This window comes from Pagrus pagrus (genome assembly GCF_965226575.1).
Source record: "Pagrus pagrus genome assembly, chromosome: 1".
Classification (NCBI taxonomy): Eukaryota; Metazoa; Chordata; class Actinopteri; order Spariformes; family Sparidae; genus Pagrus; species Pagrus pagrus.
The window spans coordinates 32,082,604-32,108,538 of NC_140185.1; the positions used below are offsets into that span (position 1 = coordinate 32,082,604).

General features: G+C 39.3%; 3 protein-coding genes across 11 annotated transcripts in view; 2 read left to right on the forward strand and 1 right to left on the reverse strand.

Annotated features, from left to right (window-relative positions):
* The window catches only part of LOC311259978 (neuroplastin-like), a 29,064-nt gene extending 25,978 nt beyond the window's left edge, over positions 1-3,086 (forward strand). The window contains exons 8-10 of the mRNA XM_084357445.1: positions 1,682-1,703; positions 1,810-1,883; positions 1,976-3,086. Coding sequence (XP_084213571.1) covers positions 1,682-1,703; positions 1,810-1,870 — 83 coding nt within the window. The 3' untranslated portion in view covers positions 1,871-1,883; positions 1,976-3,086. The remainder of the gene's footprint in view (positions 1-1,681; positions 1,704-1,809; positions 1,884-1,975) is intronic.
* The window catches only part of LOC311259983 (meiotic recombination protein REC114-like), a 40,271-nt gene extending 29,489 nt beyond the window's left edge, over positions 1-10,782 (reverse strand). Inside the window, exons 1-6 of one of the 2 annotated variants that reach the window (XM_084357455.1) lie at positions 10,515-10,782; positions 8,528-8,617; positions 5,446-5,529; positions 4,897-5,070; positions 3,726-3,803; positions 2,191-3,484 (exon numbers count right to left, since the gene is read on the reverse strand). In XM_084357455.1, the coding sequence (XP_084213581.1) occupies positions 3,320-3,484; positions 3,726-3,803; positions 4,897-5,070; positions 5,446-5,529; positions 8,528-8,617; positions 10,515-10,598 (675 nt within the window). In that variant the 5' untranslated portion in view covers positions 10,599-10,782 and the 3' untranslated portion in view covers positions 2,191-3,319. Of the gene's footprint in view, positions 1-2,190; positions 3,485-3,725; positions 3,804-4,896; positions 5,071-5,445; positions 5,530-8,527; positions 8,618-10,514 lie in introns of those variants that run through there. The other variant, XM_084357454.1, reaches the window with a different exon arrangement.
* A 1,452-nt stretch (positions 10,783-12,234) lies between these two features.
* hcn4 (hyperpolarization activated cyclic nucleotide-gated potassium channel 4) overlaps positions 12,235-25,935 on the forward strand; it is a 99,290-nt gene continuing 85,589 nt past the window's right edge. For 3 of the 8 annotated variants that reach the window (XM_084351080.1, XM_084351079.1, XM_084351073.1), the window contains exon 1: positions 15,134-16,373. In XM_084351080.1, coding sequence (XP_084207206.1) covers positions 15,673-16,373 — 701 coding nt within the window. In that variant the 5' untranslated portion in view covers positions 15,134-15,672. Of the gene's footprint in view, positions 12,330-15,133; positions 16,374-25,935 lie in introns of those variants that run through there. The other 5 variants (XM_084351074.1, XM_084351075.1, XM_084351078.1 and 2 more) reach the window with 5 other exon arrangements.

A 25,935-nucleotide genomic window follows, 5' to 3' on the forward strand; every position in this document is an offset into this window, starting at 1 on the left:
TTCATACTTCACAGGCAAGGGCTCTGAGGCAGAGGCTGACATTTCTATCATGTTTCAAAAACCCAGCTGCTAAAATTGCAGATTTTGCTGTGTGATGATTTGCAAAATAACAGCTCGCTTTATGTAAAAGATGAATTTTTAAGCTAAAAAACCTACCACCCACATACTGTATTTTTTTGGATGTTACATAAAAACTACAGTATAACCGATGCAATCAGACTTGTATGCTATAGTGATTATTAACAATCTTCAACTGTCAATCTCACACAGTAACCGTCTGTTGTTTGTTCTGTGCTTGCAAAGCCATTATAGTAAACATAGCTTTTGTGGTGTAAACATATGAGGTGTGAAAACGGTGGGAGATGCTGACAGATGTTCCTCCTCTAAGTGATCACAGAACCATGTTTTTTTGTCTAACATTATAACTGTCATAATCTGCTCCATATTAATACCATGGAATGCTGCTAATGCTGCTTATCTCCGACTTAAAGCTGCATGGAATATATCTCACTGTGACTGGTTACTTACCTGTTGACACATTTTCATCTGTATGCCAAACACCAACCACCATGTCTACCCCAAGGCTGTGGGGCTTTTGAACTAACTTGTCACTCAATGCAACAATATCCACTATTATTCACCATGTCCTTTTCCTGTAGTGTTTCTTACTCCTACATTGTAATGTATGTTTTTATTGCACTGCTGTATGATGAGAAAGAATGACATTTTTATATGTGGTCACACTAAGAAAATTATTACTTAAAATGTGTCGATCTGAATGGAATGAGCGCTGAACAGAGATAATAAGCACTGTGTACTGCAGGGAACTGATATAACCTCTAGATGCTGAGTGAAAGCTTTGAAGAGAGAAAGCTTTGAAGAGAATCATTTTTTGAAGCCAAGTCAGTCACAATATCACACTCGTGTACCAGGCTCTTTTACAAAATCACTATGAAATTGCTGAGTGTAATTAAAAGATGGCTTTAAGTGAGCCATCTGTAAGCCTCCTACACATATGCTCAGTCTGAAATGAACAGGAACCCCCTGAGATTCACATGGCATGTGAGGTTAAGTTTACAATCCCTGGCGTTAAAGATGTGTTTTTTTTTAAGAGATTATACCACAGTTTGTTTTCACATTTCAGCCCTTCTACTACAAATATGTCACTGCTGACCATTTTCCACAAACATACAGTTGTTTATCTGAATGGGTTCAACCACCTTCCAAGGAGCCTTCGGCAGCCTTGAGAGTCTAAAAGCCTTTATAGAGCAAGAAGCTGGTAAATTCACACTCCTGTGTTTGCTGAGTTTTTTCCTTCAAAGTCTGTGTATCAGACACAAAGCTTGCGCATACAAAGCTGTTCAGCAGCTCACTCCCATGTGTGTGATGTCAGAGCTTCCCACCAGAACACGACTACCACACCAGTATTCAAGGCAATCTGTGCTTTCAGCTGCATCATCGCACAATAATAATGTTCACTGAAAGATTTGCTAACCTTTCTATCTAATAGATACACTAATGGCTGCCAGGGAAAAATGACAAATGTGAAAACTGTCAGCAAAGTAAAGTACAAATAATTTGCAGTAAATGTGCTGAAACATGCAACACATGTATTGTCTTTTTATCTTATATTTGTCTTCTGTGTTCTGTTTCTGCCCTGCTCTCTCTTCTCATGCCAAAGATGATGAACCAGTTGGACAAATGTAAGTATGCTTTTGCTACACATATAATTCATGCAGAAAAGCTGGGGACTGTGATTTGAATTGGAGTTACCTTTAGGTCACTAAATCATTACTGCTTCTTTCCTAGGAAAACAAATTCAACAAACAACCACAAGGACAAAAACATTCGCCAGAGGAATACAAAATAAGAAATTTACTCAAGTAAGACACTGTTGGAGGGGGAGGGGGCTAAATATAGAACTCACTGTGAGGATTATCCATAGTCACGCCTTCTCTTGATTTTCTCTTCACAGATGAGATGGCTAAACTGCGTTTTTGTGACTACATGACGGTGTCAGAGGTGGATAGAGCTCCGGGCAGTTTTGAAAAAAGCATATCTTGTCTCATTTTATGAGAAACAATATCAGCATAACACTGGCAACAAAAAGAACATAATGGCTGTCTTAAGCATGCCTTATTCAGTCTTACGTGGAGATTTCAGGATGATGAATAATGACTAAAACCACCATAAAGGTGTACACATTTTTAATGTGCTGTTGGTGTCTCCTTTATTAATTTTACCATATCCTCAAATGAGGTGATCCCTTTTGTATTACATATCATGTACAATGCATGCAAGATAATAACGCAATAGGATACTCAGAATATACATTTTCTGTTGTTATCCCTCGTGTGGCTTTTTTTGCATCTAAAATGACCTATGTTTTTTATGGAGTCATCCTTATCATATATATATATATATATACACATATATATATATATATAATTAGTTTTATTCTTGAAGATTTGTACAGCATATCATGGTCATTTAACTATGTTTGATTTTGTGACAAGATGTCCACTTTTAAGAGATCTTTTATTGTGAAGCAAGGGCTTCAATGACTGGCAGTATTCAAATTTAAATGAGAGTGATTACAGAAAATGACTACTGTGTGTTTAACTATCTAAACAAAAATGATACGTGTATTATTTTTATTTTCTTTCCAGAGTAACTTAGGTGTCTTGTATATGTTGAAGTATGAGTGTTCAAATGATAGGAAATCTGTAAAAAATATTTTTTTTATATTTCCCAATTTCAGTTTTTGATTTTTATTTTTTATTTTTCTCTCTTTAACTGTATAGCATGGCTATAATCCTATGCAATATGTATTCTTAAATAGATATATGGAGGGCAGTTTGTTTTACTCAGTGAAGCTTTAACATTGTGGGATCACTTGGAAGCTGGCATAGCAAAATTCACTGCTGTAGCTGCATGACTCCTGTTTCAATACAATGTATCCATGTGTGTTGAGGTGGAAATGGACCTGCATTAAGGTGGGAATAGAGGGACCAGAGTATATAGCCACGATCTAACATATGAGTGAGACCAACATTTTTTTTCTGAATAAAAAGTTTGAAAATGAATGTTTTTGGCTTTTGCAACTTCTTTATCTAACCACCTAAATTCAGTACAACTCAAAAGCATCTTCAAGCCATATACCATAACAACGAATGTTTTGCAACATTTAAACAACGTTGGCAGCACAGCAACAAACACTCCACCAACACCACCACCAGGCACTGCCTACACAAACTGTATAAGAAAAAACACGCCGCGCTGACTTGACCTCTCTGCCTTCAGCTGTTGTTGAGATTCTTCACTCTTCAAGCAGTTTCCTAAGCTCCCCCTCCACCTTCTCAACAAATGCAGGAAAGCTGGGATCCAGCAGACAAATACGCAGGATGGGCCCCAAGTCACCTTGTGCCAAACAACCGTGACGATATACTTGGGGCAAAGCCAAGGCAGTCTCTCCCAAGAAGTGCTGTGGAAGGTCCAACAAATACTTTTTCAAACTTAAACTGAATTGAGGTACCAGTTAATGTAGAAGCCTATGTTAGCATTCATAATTTAAGGAAGCTAATCTGAGCATCCTACGCCTTGTGAAAATCAATGCAAACACTGTGATTCTTAAGTTAAACTTAGAAAAAAATTACAATGAATATGTTGCACAGTGGATGTTGAATTCTATTAGTTGTTAGCTCTGACTTTTTATAGATCAATACCTGGGCGAGACGCTTGATGGACAATGATCCCTGGATAACTTCAGGCTCAACTCCCGCAGCGTTTTCCTGCCCAGTCTCCTGGAACAGGGTTACGCACAAAAGAAGAAAAAAGATTTGAGCAACCCGGCATGACACCACAGGGTTAAGAGACCAATCAATGGCTCCATTACTAATAGAACAGTATCCACCCCTCAAAGCCCTTTCATCTTCACTGTGAACTCCTTCAGTGTCTGTTCGCTAAAGGTCACATTCAACCCATGGCAGGGTCCAGTCCTTTCTCAGTCCTTAGTGTCGTAATTGTAGTAAGCCAGATGGCAGTTTTAATCAGAATCTAATTTCTAATTAACCATATGCTCTGAGTGTTTTCAAGTTTGAAAATAAATGAAAGGTCACAACTGAAATGAAGCAGAATTGAGTGATACAGCTCCGACAAACTCATCCCTACAGTGTGTCATTCTTAGATCGTGAAGTCCAACTGGTCGAATGTTTTGACAGCATGTCTCCATGTTGGCTTTAGGACAAAAATTCTGTTTTCAAAATCAACAACTTGTCTGTTATATTAAAAACTCATCTTGTAACTGTTTTAAAGGGTATGCCACTTTGATCTGATGTATTCAGTAATTCTACTTCCGTGTATGAGTGTTTGGGATGGGACGTATTGCATTCTACACCATGTAGTGCACTGCAATTGGCTAACGACTCGTATGCAGTATATACTCATGAGTCCATCTACTGTAGGTGTTGTGTCACAGCTAAGAATAAGACAATGCTGTAAATAGCACCATCTAGTGAGGATAATATGGCCACTGTTCATCAAAGCATTGTTACAAAACTGTTGATTAAGCAATGAGTAATGACTATATGACAACTTCAATTATGGCATTTATATAACTCTAAAAAAAATTTAATGCACAAAGGACTGTATAATATATGGTGGCATATGAGATTAATGTTTAATTTCTACCAAACTATGCCAGAAGGAAAAAAAGCAGTAGCTCTTTGACTGTGTACAGACACAAACCAGACTCTCATAGCTTTGAGTTACCACTTACGTCATTTGTCTGCTTTGGGGGATTTCTATGGGCAACACATTTCAAACCTACAAACATCTGATCAGTGTGTTGTGATTACATTACAGAAATTGTGTTTACTGAATTGTAACGTGGCCAACCTGTAACACTGGTGCTGAGACCTCAGCAGGGGACTGATTAGGGGGCGGCGGGGCGTCATCCTGAGTGGTGACAGGCATGTACTCCATCAGTTTTTCCACAGCACTCGAACACTCCTTTATAGCCTCTGCCCTGCTACTTCCATCAAACTGCATCCTTATTATGCGGCCCTCTCCCTAGGGAAAGCCACAAATGCATTCAATCGGTATCTGTCAATCTAAACTGTACCAATGAAAACAAACTCTGTGGTTTTTAATGTTGATTTTGTGAAATCAGCATCTCCTTTAGTTAAAAATAGGGTTTAGTATGCAAAGAGGACACAGGTGAATTTGATGTTGTGGCTACTGTTGAACATTAAAATGAAAAGCATATTATCTAGATAATAATTGCATTATAAGGAGGCCGTTCATCACAGCACAGTATTTTTAGTTTCTCCTTTTAGGTTGTTATAGTGTGATATATACATTGATCTTGCAAGGGAATTAAGGTATTAAGACAGACCTTGAGAAAACACTGCTCATTGTGGGATTGCAATGCATCTCACGACTCACCTCCAGAGTAATTCGAAACATCAGGTTATCAGATTTCTGTTGTACTTTGAGTGCATCAGCACCGCAGAGCAAAGAGATTGTGTCCTGAGAAAAGACAAGAGGATAAATGTCTTCAGTAGCCAGGACAGAAAACTGGTTCATCCAAACATATACAAAACATTTTTTTAAGAACGTAAAATCAAATGATTTTGTACTACACCAAGCAAAAGCAAACTGATTTCCACTAAGTCACTCATCTCATTCAAATTACTGGATAAAATTAATGTACAAAAGAGAGTATTTCTATCAAGCTGACAGAAAAAAAAGAGTTTCCCTAAACCGTCTGCAGGGGTCTCTGTTTACTCAGTTAACCTCAGCCTTGAGGTTCATGATAAGCTTTGTACACACAGAATCAAACAACAATAGCTTAATATTGTGATCAGTCTGTTTTATTAAATGTGCTTTACACATGTGTTTGTTTTGACTTGGTAAATAACTAGGTACATTAACCAGGGTTTTCCTTAGAAAAATGGCACTGCACCAGGGAATAATGGAGTTTGTCATCTATAGCTGAAAATTGGTGGAAATTTACACTGTTATTGTGGAGATAAAGATATAAAAATATATAAATACATATATTTACTGATACATATATAAGTAAATATATAATTAAAACAGGCTTGTGATTTTTGTAGACAAACTTGCTCCTTGTGGGATATTCAAAAGCTTTATTACATACAGAACACATTTTGGACATTTACTGGACATTCATTTTCACTCTGGTGATCAACTATAATGTTTGCAATTAATTAAAGGAAATCTGAGTTGAGCTGGCTCATAGTGGGGCAACACTTAACTAAATCACATTATGTTGGTTTTTCCTTTAAATCATCACCATCTGCTGCATGTTCCGTGTGAATGAACGTAATATACACAATCACAGACGACTGATTTTATTTTGTTAGGTGTTGCCTGTTAAGCCTAGATTATCCATATTTTAAGGAGAGCACAGAAGCTCCACAATAATTTGCTCTCTGATACAGAAAATGTCAGTACTGTTCAAAACCAATTCCAAAAGTTTCCTTCAGAGCTTATCATGTAGCCTATAGGCCTGAGCTCTCTGTATTGAAAGTTCCTGAGCATTCACTGCACCAATCTATAATGGACCAGTCCATCATCCTCGGTGAAAGCTCTCTGCAGTCTGACCTGAATATCTGTCTGGCTGGGCACCCTGGCGCAGCAAGATAGCTGTGTCACCTGCCAGAACTCCATTAATGAGACACTGAGTAGTCCCTCAAATTTCTGTTGTCTGCAGGGCAGAAAGTTCACTTTTTTGGTCCAAAAGGCCACAATAACTGCTAAAGCCCCCAAATTCATGATCTACCTTTTCTATCTTACATGCTTCACCAGACTTGCAGTAGTCTGACACACCTAGATAATGCTTAAAAAAAATGGTTTAACACAAAGGTGACTTTAGCAATTCCTTGCCCTGATCGTCCACAGCTGGTACTGGCCCACTTGAGGAATTAAGATGTACATGTCACAGGGCTGGCACTAAACCAACTCTCAACAGAAAAACAAATGTCAAGTCCATGCTCTATGAGGCATATAAAATAGAAACTGAATCAAGGCATGTAAATTCACATTGACCACCACAAACACTGAGTCAAGCTTGAAGTGAGTTTAAGCTTTATGTGAGCCTGAACCTCAAAACATTTCCCAGTAATATTCTTTCACTTATTTTGAACCAGTACACAAAAAGTTCTGAGGGGCATTTGGCCTTACCAAAACAATCCAGTCAAATCCCTCAGGATTTGAGCAGAAATGTCAAGCTCCTCAGCAGAATATTTCATATGGCCCTAATCGAAGCCTTTTATCTGGAAAGCAGATTCCTGTTACAGATTTACATCCCAGAATATCTGCTGAGAGAACGGTGCACTTTTTATTTGGCCATTTTATGAAAGGTTTAATTGAAAAATTACACTACACACTGCTCATACAGTCGTCATATTAAAATAATGAATAATAAATAATTCTTATTTTGTTATAATTACAAAGAGTATCAGGTAAAAAACAATACATAAAACTGAAAACAAAAGATACAATGTTGTCGGACATGATGCATGTCAAATTTTTGGAGAAAGTGGCAACACAGTAATGTAAGGCTGGAGCCGCCTTACTAATAATTAATATAATCCATATTCAATGTTTCCTCCACATGAGAGAGGACAACCAGTAATAACCGTGGTGTACTGCAGATTGCTAGGGTCAGAGAATGATTATTGCAGCTGCAGAATTAAATGATTTCAAGACATTCCCCTGTAGCCACAATTTATTTTTTGAATGATGGAGCTTCAAGTACAAGTACACTGCAACACATATGCAACAGTTTCACTTGCACACCTGCTACAGTCTAAAGTCGAAATGACAAGGTCTTATGAGCTAGAAGTCTGTGTGAAAATCCAAATGAAATGATCTACTCCACAGTATTAGTGATAATTAATCTTATCATTTCTCTGGATATATGAGATTAAAGTCTATCTTGAAGGAGAGTAGGGATGCAGCAATATATCTTTTTCAAGGTATACCGTGGTATGAAACCTGACAGTCATACATGTACATTTGCTTATATACGGTACAATATTCTACCATTTTAGTGTTAGTGTAATATAAATGTATAAACTACATAATTTCATGTTTTTATCAAGTGTCATGTCGGTCAGGACATAATATTTTGTGAGATAAAAACCCCTACTGTTTCAATCCCTTTTAGGATTATTCTTACTAATAATACTACTACTAATAATTTAAGGGTGGGAGTCTAAATTCAAACAGTTCAACTGGAAGACAGTGAATTGGAATTTGATTGACATTAATCAAATTTATGGAAGATGTAAAGAAATAGGTTACTTTAAAATAAGCCTTCTCACCACCTTACCCTAAGCACAGCCATGAGGCTGGATCTGAGCAAACGGTGTGTACCAGGATCTGGCAAGAAAAGCTCGATATTAACCTGTTGTGTGGATATCATAAGAGACAATTCACGTAAAAAACAAAACAACAGAAAATTTAAACTGTCAGTATAGCCACACAGCCTTCTTACCAAGCTTTTATGTCCTTGCATTACCAGCAGGTATCCAGATTCCACAAATGTGAGGACAATTTCCGGTTTCTTGCCAGTTGCCTCAAATATCTGGTGAAGAGGGGAGAATAATGCAAAGTTGTAGTGAGAAACTCGCTTTTCCTGATCAACTAATGTTGGATCTATATTCGAGGGTTTTTTCTTTATTACTGTAATTCTCAGAGTTGTCACAGAGTATACTGTATAATGTAGGTAGGTTCTGGTTTCACAGTCATGCATCCCTGTCTTCACACTAAACATACAGCTCCAGCTTGCCACCTAGAGTCTGATTCAGTTAATGAAAGACAAAACCATAAATCCACAAGCAACCCTTCAATTTTATACAGCACACAACAGTAACTAAAACTGTCAATTATCAACAAGAAATGATCAAATAGTCTGAAATATAAAAAAATAACAAGCTATCTTATTACTGCAGGCCTTTGTCACCAAAGACATTCTGACATGTCACAGCAGGTCAAGCACAGGTGTAAATAATAAAATCAATGATTGGTGATGGGTGCATGTTGGCTTACTGTCACGCTGTCATGGCTCACTGGGACACTCGAATAGAATAGAGCCATCGTTATTGGTATTAGTAACACCTGTGCTTTTCCTACTTTGTCAGGTCAAAGTGTCTGCTGTAATAAAGGCAAGCTAACCAGCTAATCCATCAAGCAACTAATGATATATACATTTTATTCTAGAAACTAACATTTTTATCTCTGGATTCCCAAAGCACATGCAGAATGCAGCTCAGTACAGACAGTCTTAAATCAAAATTCTTGTACTGATCTTATTTATGACCTACAGTTAAATATGTTGGACTTGTTTGCTGCTACTGATATTTCACAGATATTTATCCCTTTCACACTGATTTGATTAATCTGCCAATTTTTTCAGTCTATTTCTAGCGATCTGTTTTGTGTCCTGAAGTGCATGTGAGTATTTTTTTTAAACTTCCATGTGAATTTAAATCAGTGCAATGAATCCTCTCCAGCATAACTGGAAAGGCTCTAAATTATTTTCACAGCTTCTCAAATTAAAACTGTAAGCAGGAAAAGCGGCTTTATTAATCTTTATATCGTAACTAACTGAATACCTCTAAGTTTTCTAACAGTAGCTCAGACAAAATATGTATTTTTTAGATACTAGATGGGTTTTCTCGTGTTTGAAATTTAATACACTTAGTTATTGACTGATTACTCAAGAATACACAGAAGAAGACAGATTAATATTTATAATCTTTGCTCTTTTTTTTCTTTTTTACCTTTGTACTCAACCAGTGATAATTTGGGTGAGCAATCCTAATTTATTTTAACTACAGACTTCTTTTAAATGAATGCAATCCAATTGTGTTTGTGCTTACAGTGTATGTATAACTTTCTATCAATAAAATGAATTTATCAGCAGACTTTAGTTGACTAAAGTACCATGATTTCCTTGATCATCATCATAATCAACATCAGTATGACTGAATTCAGGTTTTCCATATCATCATACAGCTTTTTCATCACATTATAAGCCAAATGGTTGTGAAAATCAATGTGGAGAGCATCAAAACTAATAAAGGGCTTGTCCCACATCTACAGTGGACTTCTCACACAAGTATATTCTGTAAGATTTTAAGATTTTTGGAGTTTTGCTAACTAGATTATCTGATCCAGCTTTTCCAAGACGGGGTGTCAAGGTTAAGATACATGAGGGTCAGAAACTGCGTCAGTAGTTAGCCTCGCTAATAGGTCATGGTAGGTCCAAAATACTATTTTAGCGATATAATTCAGATTATGTACACAGTAATGGCATAAAGAGCCAATACAACTTAGCTAGTTAATTCAGACTTAGGGCAGACTAATCAACTAAATAGCTGCTAACTTAAGCTAACGTTAGCTTACTAGGAAAACTAGCTAACCGTAGCTAGCTAGCATGATACAAACAGCTCAAGTACGAAGTATTTAACGCCGGTTACCTTCCAGCGCTGCCCTCCTGTCTCTCCGGAGCCTGGGACGAAACGGCCAAAGCGTTTTAACTTCCATATCAGGTTGGTGGCCATTTCCAGTAACTTTGGCAAAGTTTTTTTTGTTGTTGTTGATAACCGACACTTAGTGAACCTGCTAGCCTCGGGATGCTCTGGACGGTCGTGTGAGGAGCCTGTGGAGCCGACTGTGGTCGGTACTGGTCGGATACTGGACTGACAGTGGTGCTGCAGAGAAAGCAGAATAGGTGTAAGACTCAAAATATCCGAAGTGAGGGGGAAAAACACACACTATTGTGGATAATACGGTATGCAGCCCTATATGACTTTTAAGTACTTTTATGTGAGATTTAAAAAAGCACATACAGCCTGTTTAAATGCATTTTGACAGTACAGGCATGTAATGGAGGCCAAATACTACTATAAATCTGTATCTATCGAGTGTATTTTTCAATATAACAAGAAATTAATCAAACAAAATTGATTTTCTGACTCGTCGACTCTATGAATACACATAAATTAAAAGCTTAATGGGTCTTTTTTTCTTTTTTAAGGAAAGTAACACTAGTGACATGAAAAATGCATTTTACAAAATGGCCGCTACAGGGCATCAAACCACCTGCTGTCATTCATGTAAAACTCACTAAATCATGTCATTTAATCCATTTGTATTCTACTCTTTTACTATAACAACACTAATCATGTACGAGCCAGTAACTTCAACTAAAATCTTCATATGAAATCCTGAGATACATGTCAAAATTGTCTTATAACTGAAAAGACACAGTGGACTTAACCGTCCTTTTCTTCATTGATCTCCAGGAAATAGGTCAAAGGAGGATTAGTAATTTCATCTATGTGATTTTTATTTCAAAATAATAGACTTAGAGTAGCACCAGTGACGCGGCTCCAGGGGACGGTTACTTTCATCATATATTTTATAATATTTCTTGGGAAATTTATTTTTTTATGTCATTTCTAACATATATTTAATAGTTTTGTTTACATGATTGCATTATGAATGGTAGAAAAACATGGTTTTCTCAAAATATGTCCTTCTGTGGTGCTTGGACTGTTAAGTAACTAATATTGCCAAATTGATGGCCAAACAAGCAGTAATTGTTCATATAATATGTTTTATTATGAAATATGAAAATAAGTGTTTTCAGGTGTAATTTTTCTGTAAAGGCTAGGGACAGAAAAAATGCATCCATCGTGTCGAAATTGGCATTATGTGCAATTCCCCAGTCTTTGTTAAATGTCGTGGTTGTCTTTTTTAAGTTTACTCTCTAGAACTACAACGACTGTGTTGCTTGTGTCTGCAGTGTAGTCAATAATGAAAAGACCACCAATAACATAACATGCTGCAAACACATAACTATATTTGTGCAGATCCCTCAGAATTGTTTATTTATTTTTTATGTGATGCAGACATACAATATACAGAGTGGGATATTTTAAAGTTCAACTCACCCTTATCTGATGGACAATGTATGTAAAGAAACACTGTTTCTAAAATAAATTCAAACCCATTTTGGCATCTTACATTCTGTGATTTCCTGTTATCTATCATCAAGCTTCAACATTAGCCATTATATTGATATGACTAATGAAATGGTACAGCGCTACAGATGTCTCTCGTGTCCAGCTCATATCAGTTTGCTTCTCAGCATCCAGTCTGATCTCTCCACTGTATTTCCCCCCCCCCCAGATCCAGCTACTAACATGGCTAATGAGAGAGACACAGTACAGGGCAGGTAGGACACGCGACTAAAGATGGCAAGAAAATGGATGGCAAACAAAACAAAAGTGAATAAAATAAAATTGTGACCACTCAACTTTAACAACTTATCCCTGAACATTGATGTCAGAATTTTGTAATGCGTTAAAAATTCTTACTGGATAAAAGTTCAGGCAGGTTCAGTGTGAGGAGGGAAACATTGATAGCATGTCGGACAGTTTAGCACTGTGACCAAAGGGATGTAAAGCATGGGAAGAGAACACACACAGCCTTTATTTTTAATAATGTGTATGGTAATGGTGTAATGGTAGTTACTAACACGGGCCTCTCTCTTTGTCTTAAATGTACAGGTCTGAAAAGAGCATGCACAACAATTACCACATGTTCTTGATAAGTCTTGTAATGACCCCTGGCACCAATTTAACATCTGAAATCTCTCAAAATTTTTGCTTATTTTGAGGTTAAAAAATACTGGATTAAATATTTAATCAAATAATTAATAGATAACTTCAAATAATTTGTTATTTTAACACAAAGTGCTCTTAAATGTTCCACTTTGACACTTTTTAACGACGGGCTGACCAAAGTGGAGCCTGCAGGGCAAATACAGCCAGCCATAAGGTTCAGTTTTGCCCGTCAGATGTTTCTTTTGAAACAAAACAAAAAATAGCGTATGAACTTAGAATATATATTGGTTTATGCCATTTTGTGTTTTAGAAATGCCCCTTAATTGTGTAAGACCCGTAATTATTTGTTATTTATTATCTGAGCATGATGGCAGAGTGACAGTTTGGGCAGGAAGTCAGTTAATTGAGGGAACTTTCTTCCTAGTACTATTTTTGTATCGTAACACTGCAGTACAAAAGATGTTTGCTAAGGGTCTGTGGCTCACCATCAAGTTTTATTTTTGGGCCGTGACTAATACTAGATTTCTGAGGCAGATACCAATATGAAATCTGATATCTGTTTTAAAAATCCAGTAACAATAAGCCTGTATGCCATTTTTTCTTAACATGAACACAACACATAACTAAAATCTGAAATTATACCTTTTAAAATGTATATTTTTTTCTTCTAAAGAATTTTGACCAAGATATACACCAAGCATGGCATTTTACTGTCAGAAATGAACTTGTCAGTGCTCTCTGATTGACAAACCTTAATAGAATCACTGTTTGTAAATGTCACTACGTGTCAGACTTGTGATTGACTGCCAACCTGCCCGGGGTGTACCCCGCCTCTCAATGTCAGCTGAGATTGGCTCCAGCCTCTCGCAGCAGGTAAGCAGGTTCAGCTAATGGGTGAATAGATGGATGTTTCTAAATGACCTTAGAAATGTCTTTGGCATTTCTGTGGTTTGCCTTATTGTTACGTACTACAGTATATCTGTAATGATCCAATATCAGTACCAATATCAATATTTATGTGCCTGACCAACATATTGCTCAGGGTCTAATTGACTTTTTCTGACCGCTACATAAGGCAGGCTTGGTGTACTACGTTTTCAGAAGAGCAAATTGCCTCAAATTGTACTTTTGCTGCTCAAAGCTGTGTTTTGCACTCCCTCTGTACTTTTTTGTTCATCTCTCTTCCTTGAAATTGTAACTACAAATGCCAGAATACATTTTGGCTATATGCATTTCTGCTAACCCCCGATATGTTTAAACTACATTTCTTTATGTTCATTTTGTGACAAAACTTAAGTTATGATTTAGTTACACTTTGGTTAGGTTGAGACACAAAAACCACGTGGTTAGCGTAAGGAAAACATCACGTTTCGGCTCTCCTGGTTCTGGTGCCACTAACACAGCTGAAAAGTTTGCAGCAGTTTCACGCTTACAAATGATGAAACACCATCGCTGGCTTTGCACAATTCCCCTACCTGTAACTCCACCACCATCCCATCAACCTCCTGACACGGAAGTCAGCGAATACACATGTAATGTGAACGTGACATGAGACACATTTTAGAAATGTTGACATGGTGTGTATGACACATACAAATTTGAACCTATCCGGGGTTTTCGGACGTCTAACATGCCAACATTTTATTCTGGGAACGGGGCTGATGCATTTGCAACTGCAGCTATAATCCAATTAATTTATTTTTAAAAGGGGAGTCAACATGACATTATGCAAATCAAGTACAGAAAAATATACTCCCTAAATTTGATCTACTTTCAACTCTTTTCACATTAGCAAAATGCCCTCTGGATTTAGTTTGCCTTCGATGCCAGAGAAACAAAAGCATTCATTCAAAAGAAAAATTGCACAATTTTGTACATATGATTCATAGCTCAGATAGAGTGAAGGAAACAGATCACACAAAACATTTGCAGTCAGGGTTTAAATATAAAATCATACATCTACATTTCATTATTTCCCATGTCAATATGTCTTGTTTGTTAACTGCCTGGACAGAAAGAAAATATTTCAAAGTATATTTATGTATTCATACTAACAGTATCGTAGCACCATAAAGATATATTGGGAAATAGAAATTCATAATTGGACAAATAATATTATAATGAGTATTTGTATTTATTGTCATTCGAGAAACCAGCCTGCTTCATAAAACACCTTTTGCCAAAAGATTTACCAGCCTCAACTGTATCTGTGTGCGCAAATTACGCAGTGGCTCAAACTCTAATAGGCATGGCAAATAGGCTACCTGGATCCTTCCGAGTGAAGCCCACCGTGGGGGCTGAACAATGGGTTTGCATCGCCTACCTGTAGCCTTAACTTCGGAGCACAGGAGAGCGTTTTAAGAATGGGAAGAGCATTCCCCTTTAAACAAGGTGGGCTGAGCTTATTTGCAGTTCTCGCTCCTATGGCAACCCAATAGATCAGCATCATCATGAATATTCACAATTCGCCAAAACGCACCATGACTATGGATCAGTGATGTCAGCGGTCCCTGGCATGCTCTACTGTATTTTTGCATGATTGTGTCGCGTTGTTTGATGGCAGCTGGCAAGACATCTGGTGAAAAGCGCATCCTTTGTCGTGCATGACCTTTCCCTCGTCTCCGTATCACGGTCCGTCGGCACGTCCCTCACATGTCACGCTAAGGTGACTTTCAAGCAGTTTTTTCCACTTTTGCGCACAATGTCGGAACGGCACAAAGATGCTCATCGGGGACGCAGTGGCCAAGCGGACCGCCCAGGCTGCGTGTGAGGACATATGCAAACTGTCAGGTAGTCTAATTATGAAAAAGAGTGTCTCTCATCTGTTTCAGTGGAGCCACGGCGGTCCATGTCATGTGTAGCAGGCTTTCAGGGATTCAGATTAGCTCCAGACTGATCGCACTCACAAACAGATAGGGAGCGCGGGGCTGGTGGCAATAATCGTTACAATACAGCCTAACAATCTGGATTTATTTCATTTTCTCCACTGTGTCTCAATGTCATAATGGACAGGCTGCACTCCTCCATGCGTAAAAGGCTCTACAGTTTGCCACAGCACATTGGACAGAAAACATCTATAATGGGCGAAGGAGAAGACGCAGACAAGGACACCCGGAGGAAGAGTATTAGGATGAAGCCTCTACCGTCACCGTCGCCGACCTCTGGGGGAAGCTGCAAAGGCATAGGGGAGACCAAAAGTGGGGAGTCTGTGATCATGGAGACGGACATAGGGAGACCGATGAAGACCAGCTCGAATGGAGATTGCCGGAGGTTTCGAGGCAGCCTGTCGTCCATCACAAGTCGGCATGTGCACGACTCTGACTCGGCGGAGGAGAGGCGCCTCATCACCGATGGGGATGTCACCCCGAGCGAGGAGAGCCCCCCCGGAGCCATCGGTGATGGGCCGCCGGATCAAGGCGCGCAGGGGGCCAGCGGTGGCGGCGGCAGCAGCGGCGGCGGGAGCCAAAAAGATTCCCCAGACCAGCAGTCAGGGTTTATAAAGTTGGATGGCATTGATCAAATTCTGCCGGACGACGAGAGATTATATCAAGCTGGGTTCATACACAGACAGTTTGGAGCGATGCTTCAACCCGGGGTCAACAAGTTCTCCCTGAGGATGTTTGGGAGTGAGAAGGCGGTGGAACGAGAACAAGAGCGGGTTAAATCCGCCGGATTTTGGATAATTCACCCCTACAGTGATTTCAGGTAAATTTAGACACTTCACACACATGCTCCCCAAACAACAAAAGGTTCAGAGTGAAGCGTCACGATAACGTCGATGCCTCGCACAGGCCCAGATGTTTTTCTCACTCTGTTGATCGTTTATTAAGGCAAACATCAGCCCACCAGCAGCCCATTCATTGTTTTTCTTCAGCCTTACAGCACCTTCATCACTTATTTCACCCCCTTCACTTTTAAGACGACATTTAACAGAAGTCAGAATTGCAATCAATTGCCTTTTATGCCTCATGAAAATCTTACAATTTACTGAGTTCATAGATTAATAAGGGATTTTTTCAGTGCCACAACACAGCAGAGGAATTATATTCATTAGTTTCAGGGTATGCACATATTACTCAGGAGGCCTGTGTTGTGTTATGGGATAACAACCTGTGCTAATCAGGCCAATTTACCTTTCTTGTGCAGATGCTGTCCAAACGGATGCATAACTGAAGCACCTCAGTGGTTTATTCTCCTTTATATGAAAAACCTGTGCACAGGCGTCATGAATTATCATTGATTACAGTAATGCGGCCTTCACTTCACATCTTCTTTAAATGCTCCCACGTCGATCTCCTTATTCCCCTTTTGTGGCTACATGATATTTTGAAAAGTAACAGGGTTAAGTCATTTAATTTGAATCCATTCTGATCAATAGTTAAAGCTCTAGGGCAGGTTTGAAATGATCAACACATTTGATGTGTGCATTTAATAGGGCTGTCTGCATCTAGTGACAAACTACAGCTGCAGAACTGAGCAGAGAAAAGTCCAGGAGCGCTCTGTTGTTGGCCCACAGATCCCTATCTGTTGTTAGTGCCCTTGAGTTTGTTATTGGACATATGCATCTAATTCATGGCCACATGGAGGCTCTTAACTGCTGACTAAGACCAGATAAGGTGCTTCATCCTCGCTTTGGGGCGTTTAGAACAGCATCGTAGGAAACCTCTGAACAACTGGTGAAATAAAACCGTTTAATTCAAACACATGCATATGCATATGGACTTTTTTAGCATCTTAGGTGATCAATATCTAAGAAGTGCTGATGAACACTTGTTATTTTATTGCCATAACTGTATTACTGTGGCTCAAACATCAGTCTGTGCCCACTATACACACTATAGTGACCACAAGCATGTGTGTGATCTTGATATTATTAGATCGGCCCGATTCAGTGAGATGGTTTTGGTTGTATTGAGCTCACATAATTTGCTACCTTTAACATATCCAATTAAATCAAATTTACAAAGACATCTATTTTGTCTACTTCATAGCTTGCATTATTGCATTATTTTGAATTGATCACATGTTACTGTGGTTTAATGAAACAGGTAAGACGGTTTCATTACAAGCTGTCGCAGCCTTGATTTAGTTCACATGTGCATCTCCTACCATTTAAATGATGTGGAGGCTTTGAAAGGATCTATTGCGAGATCGTCCTCGTTACACATCTTGTATTTCTCCTTGTCTGTGACATTGAATGTTGTCTAGCCTGCCGGGTGTTTGATTGGCTGTGATGGGGTAATGACATGTGATATAGAAATTCACTTGCAACAAAAGTGTCTTTTTCTACCTCAAGAACAAGATGTCTGACTTGACTGAGAGACACGTGAGTTCTGGTGCGAGTTGCTCACAAATCCAGTGGAAAAAGGCTTGAATTAGACTCTAACAGACACATTTAACTGCCTTTTTTATCCTGTGAGAAGTGATAAGACAGTGTGCTGGCTAACACCACTGGATGATTTAGTTTTTTGTTTTTTTTAAGATGGACACAAACGTCAGCTGTCTTTTGCCATCAGGAAAAAGTATCTTTAATTGTGCGAATGTGAGGGAGAGGTAGACAGAAGGAAAGAGGAGAGATATATGAACAATTCAGGAACAATCATATCCGGTGTTCGGCTCTGTTGTTTAGTGTTTTCCAGTCTGTGATTGGTTTATTCTACATTAAGAATCCGTCTCCATGTAATACTTTTGTCTGCGCAGTCAAAACCCCGTAAACAAGTGCAAGCCTGTCACAGGTATTTCGAGCACAATGTTGTTGAAGGGGCACTTTGAAGAAATTCAAACTCAGAACTTAGATATGTACAGTATTAATCAGACAGTAATACAAACTCAGAAATATTTATGTTTTCCATAATTGAATAAACAAGCTGTTCTGAGAGGAAAATGAGGTCTCCCAGAACACTGTTTGAAGCTAGAAAGGTGGCAGGGTCCGCCACATATAAACAAAGTAAAACAGTATGAAATTATGTCGTCTTTTAAGGTCAGTTTGTTTATTCGGTTTATTCAGTCGTGGAAACAAAGCAAGTTTGTTTATTTAGTTTGTTTAGGCATAAAAACGATGTACTAAACTACACTGATGAGCAAATTCGTATTTCCAAAATCCACACACAGTTTAGGCAGATCATCATCAGCAAGTGAGACATGTATTAGACAGTTTGCCATTTTTGTTACACTCCTCCCAGCTGGTTGTGTTTACTCTGACCCCCTCTGCTCTCTTACTCACTGTGTTAAATGTCATGAGGAAGGGTGATTTGGGGCTTGGGGAGACTGTCCTGATACCGAAAGGTCAGAGACTTGGCACCAGCTATCAGTTTTGAAGTGTCTTTGAGCAAGGCGCCGAAACAGGGGGGCTCCGTTGAAATAGATGCACATGCGTGTCTCTCTCAGCGAGATGTACCAAAATAAAACGATAAATGAGAATGCGCTGAGTGAGAAGTGCTCTAAAAAATGAGGTTAGCCAACCACTTGTCCGGGGTCTAAGGAGGGATACTGTTTATTACCATAATTAAACATTTTGGCGATCTGAGAGCAGTTTGCTTGTGGTTCAATCACTCCAAGCTATGATTACGTAATCACTCAACTCTACAATTAAAACCGCAGATGTGCCACTCAATCAGGAAAATAAAATTTAAAAAAATGAGCCTGTGCTTCGGCTAACTCTGTATGGGAAAAAAGATCCTTGTATATTTCTCTGTAGACAAGACAACAACGTCTTAATTCACAAGTAGATTAAAGGATAATGATGGAAGTCAACATCTACATCACCTTTTTTATCAGTATTTCAATGCTTGAAATATTTGAAAGCTATGTGGAAAAAATAGCACATTATGTCAGTAAGTTAACACAGCATGCTGAGACTTACAGCCACTATTTTATTTCTAATGAACTGAAGGAGCAACATGATACTTCCCCCAAAATCAGGATCAGAGACAGGACAAGATGGCTGTAATTAAAGCACACGACGACATGAGTGGGACCTTTTAATGGGCCCGGAGAAGAGAAGGGTCTCTGTGACTAAAAAGTTTTATTCCCATGTCTGCATCAAAGCTTTGGCACTGTAAACTCAAATTAGAGTGTCACGAGAAATCACATAGTCATCACTGTGCCGGAATTCAGCAAAATCTCCTCTTGTCAAGTATTGTATAACGCTAAGAAGCAAGGGAGGAGCAATATCTTGCGAGGGAAAAAGACGGATTAAAAATGGCATCATAATCCAATCTTCAGCCTCATTTCCAGATCCAAAGCCTGAGCAGCCTCCTTCGATTCTGAACAAGCGTCTTCCCAGTGAGCATATGTGGTCAGTTAACCAGAGACTGACATCTACAGTGCAGATACCCCCCCCCCCCCCCCCCGCCAAAAAAAGTAGATGAACGTTCCTACAAGATGACTGATTCATATGAAGTTTTTAAAATAAGGACTATTATTACTGTCCTTGACCGTAAAGTATCTGTGGGGGTTTGAAAGGATTGTTGAACGATATAATTGATGCTGAGATTACTGCCCCCTCTCTCTGCCCTTCTCCTCACTGGATGCATCTGCGCTGTACTGCTAGCTTACTTGTCTCTGTGCTTTATGTTTCCTGTACCATAAGCCGTGCTGAGACCCCTCGAAGCTGCAAGACTTTGGTCATAAATAGAGACTGTCTAAAAGTCATAGGGTTATGCCCCTTTGAAAGATGATAGATTATTCAGTGCTTGATTGACAAAATGATGCTCGTCTCACATAATGGATCTCGGTATGATGAAAACCAGGCGATTCTTCTTTTTTTTTTACCTGTTTGCATTGAGCCCTTTGAGTGGATCCCATCAATGCAAACCCATTGTGCCAAGTTCTAGACAAACGATGCGGCACAATATCAGAATGCAGCCCTCTGATCGTCAAGTGCCTTTTAATTATCTTGTGATTCAGAGCCCGGAGGACACATCTGTTGGAAAGTCTTCTACATTTCCCTGGAGAGATGGAAAAGAAGATGTCGCACATTAGAACTTTTTTTTTTTTTCTTTGCACTGAAGGCTCTATTAATCTCCCCCCCCCTATTCCTTGAGAACCGTGTTGCCAACACTATCAGAGAGGGGGGTCGGCTGTCCTGCAGTTTCTGTCAATCAGTTAAATCCCTTTGCAACAGTCAGGCGTATCCTCCCATCCCCTCTTGCAAAGTCCACTTTTTTCAGCAGCCTTTTATTCCTCCCGCACATCCAGTTCTGTTTCCCAGAAGGCACTTACCTAGACAGTGGCAAAAATAAATCCTCTGAAAAGACATCTTACAATTTTGCTTCTGTTATTTTTATTTTTTATTTTTTTCTTGTGCAGAGAGAATACATTAAAAGAAAAGTAGAGCAGATGTAGTCACCGATGTACACTTTAAGGCTGTGATATAGTTAAAGGGAAGTAAGTTTTGGGAAAAGTGTTGACTAAATGAAAATGTTCGCTGTGTTCCTGAAGGCGTTCATGTTACCTATTAATTTAACCAGTTTCTGATTCTGTTGCTAAAGTGAGTCATAGCATTTTGAATGTCCTCCATTAGTCTGGATAGAAAAAAAAACATTGTTTTTGGACAGCTTCTCACAATATTAGCATAACTGTGTTGACTTTTTGCACATTTGCATATCTTAGTCTTCAAAAGACTAAAACGATAAGAACAAGATCGTGTGCTTGATGAGAATAAAGGGAGAATGGTAGCTACCTGTTCTTAGACTGCCCTTGTATTTTGTGGGAAGTCTGGGGGAAATGAATCCCATGGTTGTTATTCCCTTGATGAATTGTGAGATATTATTACACAAATTGTGCACCTTAGCTTTACGGTTCTTATCAAGCATTTGCAGCCACTACCAGCTTCAGGCTTTCTGTTGAAGATGCATTACTCTTACTGTACCTGAGTGTGCTCATGTGTATCTGTGTGTATTGTGTTGGTGAGCGTATGGGATCAGATTAAATAACAGCATTTTCTGTTTCAGTCAGGTTGATTACAGTTGATTTGAGAGTACATTTTGCTATTGATTTGTTTGGGTCTCGTGGGGCCTCTAGCTTGCCATCGGTGGATTTATTGAAAAATGAGATGGAGAAACATACACGGCCGCAGCGAGGGTGATTCCCCTTCGTACGGCTGGTGGCAGGAGTCGTAGTCTGGGTGAGAGTTACACAAAGGTCAAGGCGAGGTGCTGTGGATGCGATAGCTGACACTTTAAGAGCCTCACTGAAATCGTTTTTGACAGTTTTCCAGCGCAGTAAGTCTTAATGATGATGATTGCGAGATCCATATGAGATCAAAATCTTTTGAAATAAAAGATGCATGAATTGAGTCCAGGCTGGAGAGTGTTAGCGCGTGCCCTTGCGGACCACGTCTTCTTGTCTTACAGTGCTAATCTGCATGGGAAGGTTGGAGAAAAAAGCGTTCTGACACCACATAGGATGAATGACACTCTATTCCTCTCGGTCTCCATTAAATAATTCCTCCTTTAATTTAGTGAGGGTAAAACATGGGGATTACAGATGGTTCTGGCTGGGCCTGAAAGTGGGGTAATCAAAATAGACTGCTGTGCTCATCCACGAATATTAGGAGCCAAGAGATTATTACAGCACAATTTATTTAATGGAGGGAGCCCAGGGAGGATGTGCGTGGCCGGTGGGTGGAAGGTTGCCTGTCATAGTGGCGGAATGATTGAACGGCACCGTGTGACCTCGCCAGGCACACTTGTGTAGGCGTGCATGTGATCACAACTGTAAAACAAAGGCCTTGTGTGGCATGTGCGTGTGTTTTTCCCCCCCTCCTGGTGATATGTCATTTAATTCAGCTTTACGTATTAGGCAGAGAGCTGAGTTTAACCTTGGCAAAGTGATGATAATCTCGAGGTGAGATTATATTGATTGATTGGACATCATATACATTTTGAAAATGGGAAAAAGCCTGCTGCCGAGAGCGTTTTCTGTTAAGTGCCACATGTCACCCAGCTGGAAATGCTTGATGTATTTTTGGTCACCTGACAAATGTAATGTTGTCCTTCCCGCTTCACCATCCTCTGCACTGCAACATCAATTTATAATCTCTCCAGGTGGATACACAGCACTAGTCAGCCAAGAACAGTTCTCGAGTTTTTTCTCCTCTTTTAGCACATTTTCAGTGTCAAATGTATTTCTCCTGCCGCTGGACAGATGCGATTATTGTCCCACTGACCAGAGATAAATATGTCACTTTCACTTATCTCAACGTTTCAGGTTGGTTGATGGAGAAAATGTGCATTTGTTAACAAATGACCAGCCCGTAGTCCAGTCACGTTTTGAAGAGCCTTGTGTGTGACGTTAGAGTGACTGAGACCTCTGTGGACCTTTCTGTATTCCTGTTGACACATTCTGCTTCTGGCTGTGCTACGGCGTTATTTTAGCACCACTTCCTGTTCTGGGAAAGAGACGAGTGCAAAAAAAAAAAAAAGAAAGAAAAAAATTAAGTGTCTCCTCTCTGCAGTGACCTGACACATTTCCCTTGTTGACTTCACCTGTCCACATGGCTCATGCGGGGAAGATCTGAGCAGACAAGGAAGGTTACAGTAACACTTAACATATGAATTGTGCAGCTGATTGTAATTTTGTGGAGACATGCGCCAAATTTTGCGGTGATGCCTTTACTATATGCTTCCTTATTTTGGACTGTGACACAGAGGCGATTATTTCCCATCTAAATGCTGATATAAATCTCATTTTGCACGTTTAGTTTTAATTTCAATCTGACACCTGACACGTAATCAGTGCTGGTCGAAAAAGCAATCAACATCAACACAGATTATGTAGGTGTAATCTTCCAATGATACCCAAGAGGGCATTCTTTACTCTGATTACAGGCAGCGATTCACACATCTACATCATCACCTAATTGACAACCAGACTTGGGAATATTTGTTTTTAGCATTGCTTTTTACTAACCCATGTGTGATGATGAACAATTTATAGCACATCAAAAATGTTGAAAGCAAGAAATAACTTGGATGCCAGCAATCAAGCCTGTATTTTATGGGAATTGTCAGCATGGTGGGAATGAATAATTAAGATTGCCAGGGTTAAAATACCTCCTGTTTGCTATCGATTCTCTCTGATCTGTCTATTATTCAGGTCCAGGCACGCTGTTTCCACACAGACCTTGGGAGAAAAATGTTTGCAACTACTTTTCTTCAGTTTGTTCTTGCCTAGTTAGGAGCCAGATGGCGGGATTTACTATTTTTAACAATGCAATGAGGGTCCAAAACACAATCACTCACATTATACAGAATCTCAGTGCATTACTGTTTCTGACCCGAGACACAAAATGGTCTGATTTATGAAAGCCTGTCTTTTTGTACCTCATGCAAGTTAAAATAGACTCAAGTATTAATTGCAAACTATATTTTGACCCTGATTCGTCCTTCAGCTGGAGAGAAGTGGTATGCTGAGAGACTGCTAAGTGTTTTATTTTTCCTGAAGAAATGACCCAGTGTGTCATGGATAGTTTGGATATTACAGTAACCATTTCGCTCCTCCCCTTGTGTTGACCTCTGCATGCACGCTGCAGCCCCATCTTGTCCATCCCTCCTCACACACATTCTGCTATATCCAGTACAGGTTGACCTTTCCAGCCCTGCCTGTGTCCCAGGTGGATTCTCACACCCCCTGTCTCTCTGAAATTGGATTGCTTTTTTCCCTATCAGCCCAGATAGGAAATGGCCAAGATGTCAAACTGGCACTGATACGCTGCTCCAGGGGGTGGACACAAAATGAGAAACACCATATTAAAAAGCACTTTATATTTAATGTAAGAGGCTCGCCGTTACAAAGACAGCTTCACAGGAAAGTTCAGAGCCAATTAGTAGAATGTGCCAGGAACAATAATCAGTTCCACCTGCAGGTGACTCAGGCGGACGAACATGCGCCACGTAATAGTGACAGTTACTTTGCACCTAGACTGTCATTGCATTCAATTCTTTTACTTTCTGTCTGGATGCAGACATGCGAGAAATATAAGCAAACTTAAAACAAAACTTATTTTTTTACTCTTTTTGTCTTGCTAACGGGAGGTTTATGGCTGTTACAAGGGACTACCATGTGCTGGGGCTGGTCAATATTTATATTTATGGGCCTTGGAACAATATAATGTTGATAAGAACCGACCAATAATCGATTTTTGGGGCCGATGCCAATACCAATATTATGGATTAAAAAAATCCTTTTTTGCAATGATCCCTCAAATGTGGTTAACACTTGCGACAAAGATATCTACTGTAATAGAGGGCGTATATTTTACTTGCATTAAGTGTTTTACAGAAAACCTTCACTCAAGGTCACTTGAATTTACTAAGTACCATACACTTACATTTTCATCTGCAAATAGATATAGATTTCTCATTTTATAATCTGTTGAAAAGTTGTTTCAATTACTAATGGTTTATTTAATTCATGAAACTCCATGACAGCTCGTCAAATTTGCTTATGAAGAGCACTGAAATCTCTGAACAACAACTCTGGCGAGTTGACCTTGAGTTAAAATGATTTAGTCAAATCACAGTTCCCAAGGTCGAGTATTACATTTCTATATCAGATCATTTTGATAATTGTATATGTGATTGTGCAAAATATTGGCCATATTATATAAATATACTTCTAATGGGGGAAAAAGTCTCATTAGTATTGAGATTTTGATGAGAACCTCCTTATATTTTGTGATTTTGCAACATTTTACTAGTGATCCCATTTTATTCACTCACCTAATTTTGAAATAACATGAACAGAAATAAGACAAAAAGTAGTTACACAATAAGGAAAATCTCTGTAATGGAGCTGAGATATCATGAAAAGTGAGAGATCTAAATATAAAGATCCTCACACCGGGTGCTTAGAATTCACCTGTGCTGAATTAGTCCATTGCTAATCTCACATCCGTGCAGAGCAGACATGGCAGGGGGATGACATTTCCTTCGAGGACCTCTCCACGGTTTACTCTGTAAGAATGTATAGCAGGCTGAAGCGCTTTGGAAGCAGTGGGGTTTCCACTCAGAGAGGACCAGAGTCCAGCGCGCTGAATAAAGAACTCTGTGTGTGGCTGGCGTGATTCACAGGAAATACTTCCCTGGATCAATGTGTTTGGCCTGGCCCCGCCACACGCTGGGTGTCTAGAAGACTCAGACAAATGGCTGGATTATGAGACAAGGAGTGGTGAGAGACAGATTGTTCCCTCTCCTCTGCTATGTGGGGGGGGGGGGGGGATCCTGAATCATCTTCACCATTTCCATAGTCGATAGCATGTCCT